This window comes from Sprattus sprattus (genome assembly GCF_963457725.1).
Source record: "Sprattus sprattus genome assembly, chromosome: 7".
NCBI lineage: Eukaryota > Metazoa > Chordata > Actinopteri > Clupeiformes > Clupeidae > Sprattus > Sprattus sprattus.
Window position 1 is genome coordinate 6,163,770 of NC_137926.1, and position 10,171 is coordinate 6,173,940.

General features: G+C 45.6%; 1 protein-coding gene across 1 annotated transcript in view; it reads right to left on the reverse strand.

Annotated features, from left to right (window-relative positions):
* Positions 1-500: 500 nt before the first annotated feature.
* Positions 501-10,171, reverse strand: part of LOC308368509 (olfactomedin-like protein 2A) — a 32,173-nt gene continuing 22,502 nt past the window's right edge. The window contains exons 4-8 of the mRNA XM_080842692.1: positions 9,013-9,198; positions 8,060-8,297; positions 4,352-4,669; positions 3,627-3,812; positions 501-2,181 (exon numbers count right to left, since the gene is read on the reverse strand). Of these exons, the coding sequence (XP_080698818.1) occupies positions 1,568-2,181; positions 3,627-3,812; positions 4,352-4,669; positions 8,060-8,297; positions 9,013-9,198 (1,542 nt within the window). The 3' untranslated portion in view covers positions 501-1,567. The remainder of the gene's footprint in view (positions 2,182-3,626; positions 3,813-4,351; positions 4,670-8,059; positions 8,298-9,012; positions 9,199-10,171) is intronic.

The window sequence follows — 10,171 nt, forward strand, 5'->3', positions numbered from 1 at the left end:
TCTTGTCATCATATTCTGTGTATCACATAAGGCATGCAGGTATCTTAGCAACTAAGCTCTCGAGCTTCGTTCATCACCCTGGAGACCTGCTGCTGCCATTGTTGCTACTGCCGTTTCAGTAGTTCCCTCTTCCCTGACGTAATCTGACGAGATTAGAATATGAGTTCTTGTGTTGATTCAGGTTTGTTGGTGTCCAAGTAATCAGTCTTTTAAGAACATTCATGATTATGATTAATTATGAACAACATTATCCAACATTACTAGTGCATTGACATGTATTATTCTACAGTTTAAGAAAACAAGAACCAGTTGTAATATTCAAAGTATGTGCCTCTACCAACAGCCGCGGAACATATTTCTTAAGGCCAATTTGTCTTACGAGTGTTTCTGCTGCTGCATTCATCAAGTGAACTTTTAAAGTGATAACGATCTGACCTCGCTCAGAAAACAGCACAAGACCATCCACGTTTATTTAATATTTATTTGGTTCATTGTGGAAACGTGTCTGGAGGATTGAAACAAGTGAGCACATTGAAACCAAAATGCCTTAAACAAGTCACATGCTGATGATATCAAACTTTGCATGGAATGGGGTAAAACTGACCTAGATGTCTACTTTTCAAAGAAGGGTTTTACACAGAAAACAATTGCATGTGCGCCTTCCGTGTTATTTACAGTGGGAAGGCCTAAAGTCCAACAGTTAATCTCCCAGGCTTTCATCATTTTAGCTTTTAAATTACATTTATCTTCTTCCTGCGGAAAACTCTGTCAAAGAGGTTACATTGAACCACGGGTTAAACCTACTAAGCATCTTGCAATTTTTTTTAGAAGTACACGATTAAAATATTTACAGATTGACAAAGTCTTACATAGTTTAACAGAGTAGTACTCTAATTTAAAAAAAAGGCTTATCACATATAACCTTAGAAAAGTTAGTTGTAAAAAGGAAAACATTCAAACTCAGACTCATATTAAAGGCATATATGGTCTAATCAATAATCAATAATTGCAGTCCAACAAACTCCAGATTGATATCTCTGACTGGATACCATAATTTACCATACACAGTGTGTACAACTACGTGTGTAAATGAACTCGAATGTCCCTGGATTTATAAAACAATTGACCAAAAAAAATTACAGAAACTGATCTCAGTCCTGCCTGTACCTCAGTTAGTGGATTTCAGAGAGCGCTCATGTTAGTCCCTTTGTCATAAGCTAATGAACAACTAGTCTTTGTCGGAGTTCTGTCTGAGCTTTATCATGATTCGCTGAAGCATGACTTATCACCTCCACCAATAATAACACATACGAGCCATCAGCTGTCTACAGCCAAGAAAACAGGTATAGCTGACGAGTCTGGTGCTGTCTTTGAACATGGACTGAACATGGCAATACCTTATTAACAGCAGCAAGAGCAACAACAACAACAAAAAAAAGAACAGCCTGTTACAAAAAAAAAAACCCTAATTGGAATAACACAAAGAAAAAAAAGTGCTTGTTCAGTTGGATGGAATTTGAAAGGGGAAAGGTTGCCAGGAGCAAGATATTTGGTCAGGCTTTTTTTTTTAAGACTTTGTATGCTCCACGAAATTGATGTTGTAGGTGACCTGGTGCCCATTATCCCACGCGTACAGCACCTTCTCTTTGGGGTTATAGTCGATCTGTGTGGTGAAGGCATACTCATTGATGAAGGGCAGACGCGGGGCTCTCTGCGTGCCCGTGTGTGTGTCGTAAGCGTACGACAACTCGCCCTCCCGCTGGTTATACACGTCGACCGCGTAGAGTACACCGCACGCAATAAAACAGTTTCCGTAGGACTTCCGCCTCAGTCCCGTCTTCCATGTGGTCTCCTTCTTGATAGACAGGTCCATGGGATCCAGCTTGCTGACCACTATGACCTCCTGCTGGCCGTAGTCGTAGTCCACGGCCGGGTAGATGACCCAGAGGCCGGTCTCGTCAACGGCAAAGTCGATGTCCGAGTGACCTCTCCACTTCCAGGGCGTGGTGTCCTCATAGACCACGTCGTGCAGCATGGTCCAGGCGGCCACGTAGCGCATCCTCGTGTCGTACTTGATGATGTTCTTTGTGAAGGCCCGGTTATAGTAGAGAGAGCCGTTGTACACCACATGGCCGGTTCCGATCCAGTTGTAGGGAAGTTTGTAGAGGTTTGTCCAGCGTCCTTTGTTCAGGGAGAAAGGGAAGGAGAGAGAGAGAGAGAGAAAGAGAGAGAGGGGAAGAGAAAGAGAGAGGGAGGGAGACCATCAGTCATTAAAAAAATGATTGGGGTCAACTTCAGCTCAAGGTTTTTTAGCCATTCAACATCGTTTCCTTGGAACATGCCTGACGTCAGTCTTGACAGGTCTCTTGAACCACAAGCCAACGTGACTGATGGAAATTGAACAAAGCATTTTCCCTTCAGATTAAATTTTACTGACATATTCCATCTACCACCACTGGACACATTTAACAATGTGTAGTGGGACAGGAGGAGGAAGCCACACATCCGTTGCAGCGCAGGCCAAGGGCCTTCTGGGAAAAGGGCATTGTGACCTCCGACCTGTTGCCGTTTACACTCTTTTGTTTTAATGTTTGGTTACTGTTGTCCTGCAGTCAGGGAACATCAGTGTATCACGGTTTAAGTGCACACAAAATAAATATTATTCTTCCTTATTTATTTGTATGTTTCAGGAAAGGTATGAAATCCTTCAATTACGGCAGAAAGATGGAAGCCAGATGTTGATTTTGGTCATGAGTGGTGTAACTTCAGTTTGATTTTTTTTGGAGACATTTCAGTTATCCAATTGCATTATGCTTCAAACTAATGAGAGATTATTAGAAAGCATCTTTTAAACACATGCTTTAATGGCGTTTTGCAAAAAACCTGCTATATCTAATCTTAGCATGATGAACAGGTGAGATTAAATGTAAAGCCTACAGGCTTATTTTGTTTATGAGACCTATCGTAGCCCGACCTATTATCCCGCACGACCTATTATCCCGCAAGCGCTGGTACACGTTACTTAATATTGATTTCGGTGTCATCCAGGATCGCAGATTTCGGAAAACTTAAGTCCCTGCCCAAAAAGGGTATTTAAATTAGCTTTGTAGCAAAAATTGCACATATACAGCGTTTTGAAGTGTATAAGATAGTGTTGTAATACTGCGTGTACAAACCAGCCTGATACAAATAGTAGAATTTTGATTTCGCGACGTTCGGTGTAAATTCTTTTTCTTGTTGAGCTTGATTCCCAACGGCATTTTACATCAATGCGGGATAATAGGTCGTCGCCAACTTTGTTGCCATTTCGCGACTGTACAAAACAAATCGGAAAATACGTTAAGAAATGTTCCTGCTGAGAGTCAAACAAGACTTCGTGCATGTTCTACACACCTGTCACTTCTGAAAAATGTAAGGTTGATTCATTAAACCATATTTATATTGATAAAAACATATTTGTTAAGCGGATATTTTGGTGGCCCGCGGGATAATAGGTCGCGTTACTATATTTAACGTAAACAAAACAGTTGTCTTTTTCCTAAAAACAGAGTCACCATAGACACCAAATGTTTCTTATAAAATATTAAAGGCACTTTACGAATGTGTGAGTCACTGCCAGTCCTTACCTTGTTTAAAATTCTCCAGATTGCGGAATTCAACCAGGTTGTTGCCATAGTAATAGTTTGTGACGTAGATCTTGTGGTCCTTGGCCAGAGGGTCTTTCATCCAAGCCCCCTCGTTCCGTCCGTAGCTGTGGTGCTTCACTGGCATCTCCACCGAAGAGATGGTTCCTTCACACTCCACGTCCTTACCTGAGTCACACCAGAGAAGGGTTAATCTAACCATCTGGCTAGTACAGCACGTACATCTCAAACTGATACTGCCAGTGTGTGGCAATCAGTGATGGATGCTTGTGTGCTAAGAGGATAGCACACCGGAGATTAATCATGCAGGGAAATCAGTTGATATCATTATAAATCAAGTCGTGAGAGGAGAATGATGGCTATAATTTAGCTCTCAGCTTGTGCAACATACCGTATTACAGCACTTGGCTGCGCAATACATTCATGATCTAACCAAACATTCAAAACCAGAATCCAGCTCTGACCACTTTATCATGTCTTCAGCTAAAACAAGCAGGCTTGGGAGGGCCCATGAGGTTTTCATTTATGGGAAAACGTTCAACTATGAATATGTAAATAAAAAGCGTATGGTACCAGCAAGATTATATAGATATAATAATCCATCACTAAATGTTCTGTCACTATTCCCGATATACCCAAATCCTTAAACCGCTTCATCCCTTGTATTTTTTTAGTTCATGTGTCTTCAAGTAAATGAAGCCGCTTACCAATTTTATCTGTCAGCAGTCGACTGCTATTGTCACTGTTGTCTAACATCAGGAGAATGGTGGGGGCAGGCTGCACTTGTCTGTCCACTCCTCTACCGGTGGTCCTGCTTGTGGTGGAGCTGGTGCTCGTACTGCCAGTAGTAGTAGTGGTGGGAGCTCTGGTGGTGGTTGTCGGGGCGATGGTCACAGTGGTTTCCGTGGTCGTAGTGACAGGACCGTCGGTTCCCTCGACCTCACGGAACGTGTCTGGTTCCTTGGGCCTCTCCTCAACACGAGCCTCCCTGTCAGAGCCCGAGGTGTGAGTCTTGGCTGTATTCTCTAACAGACACAGAGAGAGAGAGAGAGAGACAGAGAGAGAGAGAGAGAGGGAGAGAGAGAGAATAAAGAGAGATAGCCAGAGAGAGAGAGAGAGGGAGGGAGAGAATGGAGAGAGAGAAAGAGAGAGAGAAAGAGAGATAGACAGAGAGAGAGAGAGAGAGAGAATGGAGAGAGAGAGAGAGGGAGAGAATGGAGAGAGAGAGACAAAGAGAGATAGACAGAGAGAGAGAGAGAGGGAGGGAGAGAATGGAGAGAGAGAAAGAGAGAGAGACAAAGAGAGATAGACAGAGAGCGAGATAGACAGAGAGAGAGAGGGAGAGAATGGAGAGAGAGAGAGAGAGACAAAGAGAGATAGACAGAGAGAGAGAGAGAGAGAGAGAATGGAGAGAGAGAGAGAGAGTGGAAAAGAGAGGGAGACAGGAGATGAAGCGTTTGCTTTGGAGATTTTGGGAACGCTCAGTGGAGCAGAACAGATGACACAGCGGAGCTCCCAAGGAAAATAAACCCCTAATGAAGATGCTGAGGACGCGCCAGTGCACACAAGCTCCGACACAAACACACACTCACACACACACACACACACACACACACACACACACACACACACACACACACACACACACAAACAAACACACAGACCCCCCGAGTTTGGATGCAGATTACGGCTCACTTTTGGCCTGCTGCCCTCAGCAGCTTCACACATAGGGTGGTGGCATCCCCTTCGCGCATGTGTGTGTGTGTGTGTGTGTGTGTGTGTGTGTGTGTGTGTGTGTATGTGTGTGTGTGTGTGTGTGTGTGTGTGTGTGTCCTGTGAGGCCACCCAGAATGTGCCGGTTCCATCCGACCCAGTGAGTGATCGGTTCGGATCCAGCATCTGGACCTCAGCCTCATCCTTGGCCTAGTTTCTAAACACACTTGTTCCTGGAGAACCCCCATACAACCACACACACACACACACACACACACACACACACACACACACACACACACACACACACACACACACACACACACACACTACCCCTGTGCTAAGCTGCCGTTGCTGCTGCTACAGACAATGTCAGGAAAGCGTTGACTTTTTCCCCTGTGGGATTGTTGTCAGTCTTCCTGCAGGTAGTTCTGAGCCCAGCGTGGCTGGCCAACTGGCTCCCCGTCAGAGGAACCTTCTAAGGACGAGCTTGATGAACGCCGCCTATGAAAACAGCGGGGGCAGAGATTTCCATAATAGGACACTGGTACGGGCCGGGAGATAGAGAGCGCTTCCCAAAAGCGGGAGTATAAACAAACACCGTCTGGAGGAAGCTCTTTTAATGCTAGAGTCCGATGAAAACCTGGACGCCTGACTGCAAGACTAGATCCTGTGTTTTGTGCCATCACTTACATCACTTTCAGCACACACACAGAGCTTAAACAACATAACATATAGAGCCCTATAGAAGACTCACACACACAGAGCTTAAACAACATAACATATACAGCCCTATAGAAGACTCACACACACAGAGCTTAAACAACATTACATACACAGCCCTATAGAAGACTCACACACACAGAGCTTAAACAACATTACACATAAAGCCATATAGAAGACTCCTCTATGCGAGTGCCTTCCGTGCTCTTATCTGAGTTTTTGGCGCTCTGCAGGATATGTGTATCAACCTGACGGAACATCAGCATGGCTTCTATTCGTCTTGTGTTGGCCTCACATTCTGGCCTCACATTCTGTTCACTCAACGCTTGGCTCAGGAGGGGTGTATTTCTCTCCTCCCCAAGCCATCTACACACACACACACACACACACACACACACACACACACACACACACACACACTCAAGCCATCTACATCCTGTCTCTCTACTTCAAGCCCGTGCACTTCACGACTTCAACAGCAAGTGTTGACGCTTTTCCAGGGTTTTTGAAGGATCCGTCCGTTTCGTCCCAAAATCAGGGCAGATTTATGGGGCTTTCGGGGGTGAGAGGTGTCTTGGGGCTGTGCATTCCTCACATGTTTATATCTGCGCTATCTTACAGAGCGTGGCCCCGATACTAATAATGTGTCAGGTTTCCTCTGCGGCCGACTGTCTGGGTTTGACGCGGTAACAGATTACAGATGAGATATTGAGCATGTGCGTCTCTTTGCAATCTGCACATCCGTATCCGAGATATGTTTTTAAGGGGCAGGGTTAGGTGTGTACGTGTATGTGTGTGTGTGTGTGTGTGTGAATGTGCGTGTGTGTGTGTGTGTGTGTGTGTGTGTGTGTGTGTGACGTGAGGTTAGAGAGTGCGAGTGAATGTTTGTGAATGTGTGTCAGTGAGAAAGAGAAGGAATGTGGAAATGTGACAAGGTTATTACACCGTCATCATCAGTGCTTAGGTCGATCTGTGTGTTTTGGACCAGGACAACCCTTACACAATCTCTCTTTGGATCACAGCATCATTACACATAAGCGCCACACCTCTCGAGGGGGGAATTGTGGGATGTTTAAGACCTCCTCCCATTCATTCTCCGCCTGGTCCGTAAAGCACTCTCTATCGCTCCACTCATCTATTCGGACGAAATACAAGTCTGATGGTATTCCTAACCCCGATCACTGCTCCCTGGGCGCCTGCTCCGGGTTAGTGTGTAACCTCACTTCACTTTGTGTGTGTGTCACTTCCCTGGATGGGTTAAATGCAGAGGTGGATTTCAGAGTGTGTGTGTCTACACCACCTCTGCCATAGAGAGGACTTTCGCTTTCACTTAAAAAATGTAAAGAAGTCTGATAAGACATCTCTCTTTAAATGCATCTCTCAGAGATTCACAGTCCGCGGGAGCAATACAAGTAGTCTAGAGCAGTGCAGTGCAGCTGGTCAGGGGTTTTTTCCACTGGAAAGCAGGAAACTATTTTGTCTCAAAGGAGGAAACGAGAGCCACACATCCTCTCTACACAAGTGTTTGTGGAATGAAATAATGTCTATTTGGTGTGTTTTTTCCCCCTAGTCTTTTGAGTCTTCGCTTGTGTAAAGTAAAAACATTTCCACTACATCCTAGACAACAAAATTTAAAGAGCTCTTTGCCATGAAGTTACTCACCAAAAGGCTTGTTTTTTTAGACCAAAACCTAAGATGTTTATGCCCAAAAGACTTTTATTAGTGGACCAAAAAACTAAAAATGATCATGCCTTATAGTACGCAGAAGGTTTCTAATGCAAAAACAAACGTTCAGGATTCCACCATAAGGTATAGAGTCGAGGTTGTGCCCACCTTGGCGGGTTTTTCTGATGAAGGTCTGATTGAACGAAACATCAGTTTGTTCATAAAGTTGGTGCGTTACTAGTGTTGCGCCGGTCTCTGTCCAGGGTTCTACCATAACCCCTTTTCCCCCAACAGTGAACTCTTTAGAAGGTTACCTCTGCTGTTGGCACTGCCGTCTCTGGCGTCTGCCTTGGTGGCCTTGTAGTAGGTGATCCCCCTGATGACACCTGTCTGGTGACCGGTGGCCTTGACCTTCCCGGTGGGGTCCGGCTTGGTGACCTCCTTCTTGGGCTTGACCAGTTTCTCCTTGGCTGCCTTGGGCGGTGCTTTGGGCTTCTCTTGCTTCTTGGCCGGGTACTTGCTTGCTTCTTTTGTCTTCTCGCCCACCGTGTCCTGCCAACAGGGAGGTTTGTTATCGTGCATCTGCAGTGCTTTTTTAAGAGCTCAGCAGAGGCGAGAGACTACGAGAGAAACTCTGACTATAAGACTCCAGGTAAATAGTCTAACAGAGGAACATATAGTATCATATATACATATACATAAGTTCCAGTACACATCTCATCAAACACCCCAGGTCTATATTGTAGAATGCATCTGAAACCTGCTAAAGGTGATGTAGGTGTTGTGAGACCTGTGGTCTAACTGGGTCTTCTTTCTGTGTGAGATGAGCCCTACCTAATGTCTACTCAAGGATATTGTTCTTTTGTCTGGGCAGTGTTTATGGGCAGTGTTTTGAGCTTTGAGCATTGCTGGGGTCCACCAGGCTCTAAGCAGCCAAGGATGTGTGTGTGTAAGGGCTACCTCAGGTGAGTGTGTGTAATAGCGACCTCAGGTGAGTGTGTGTAAGGGCTACCTCAGGTGAGAGGCAGAGGCCTACCTGGGCTTCATAGGTGAAGGTGGCCGAGGCCTACCTGGGCAGAGGCCTACCTGGGTTTCATAGTTTAGGGTGGCAGAGGCCTACCTGGGCAGAGGCCTACCTGGACTTCATAGGTGAGGGTTCAGAGGCCTACCTGGGCAGAGGCCTACCTGGACTTCATAGTTTAGGGTTCAGAGGCCTACCTGGGCAGAGGCCTACCTGGACTTCATAGTTTAGGGTTCAGAGGCCTACCTGGACTTTGCTGTTGGGCGCGGCTCCAGAGTCCTTCTGCAGCAGCTGGAGACCCAGCCTGGAGATCTCCTTCTTGATGCTGATCATGATGTCAGAGTAGTTGTCGTAGCGCTTCAGCTGATTGGTCAGGGAGCTGAGGCTGTCTCTCACAAAGTCATTCTCCCGTGTCAGATTGGTCTTAATGTTCTGAAGCACAGAAGCAGAACCACAGAAATATGGTCATTTGAGTTTCCCATAGATACCAGAACACAAGTTGGATGTGGATCACTGCCACAGTAGCTGCATTTGAACAGCTACAGGATTCTCAGGGATCCGGAAAAAAAAAAGATCACATTCCTGTGTTTTCTATGATGTCTTTTTGTTACGCTTTAATTTGACATGTAAGATTTAGGATTAATTGCACCCAGGAGAGAAGCATAGGCCAGTGGGACACTCATCATGATGATCTATGGGATTCAGCATTCCACACTAGTGGTGAAATAAAGTCTTCGCACGCATTCTCATGGGCATTCATCTCTGCACTCTCTAAACTAACAGGGCTGTGGTTTCCCATGGCCTGCTTTCAGCTCCCATTGCACAGGGATAGGGTTTTAAGCAAAACACTCTGATTAAGTAAAGGGCGACCACATAATTTCCTTAAGCGGCTGTTGAGTTCGGCCACAGCTCATTATGTGATCCCTGCCAACACGCAAATGGACACTTTCTGGCTGTGCGCTCTGTGAGAAGGACTAATGAATTGCTCGTTGGAGAGGCTTGAGGCCCAGCAATTCCCATTTCTCATAGCTGCCCCTACTTTTAATGGCATGTCACTCTCCAAACCCTCCTCTTGTTCCTTGTACTGTGGCCCAGTATAAACACTCAGACTTGTTGTCCTGTGTTTCAACAGCATTCTGATTTGGGATGTTTTTCTTTTGTGTGTCACAATATTCCCTTTCATTTTCTGGACTCAGATTGCCCTCCTCCCCTCTCTCTTTCTCAGATTCTCCTCCCTTCTCCTCCCCTCTCCTCCCCTCTCCTCCCCTCTCTCTTTCTCAGATTCTCCTCCCTTCTCCCCCCCTCTCCTCCCCTCTCTCTTTCTCAGATTCTCCTCCCTTCTCCTCCCCTCTCCTCCCCTCTCTCTTTCTCAGATTCTCCTCCCTTCTCCTCCCCTCTCTCTTTC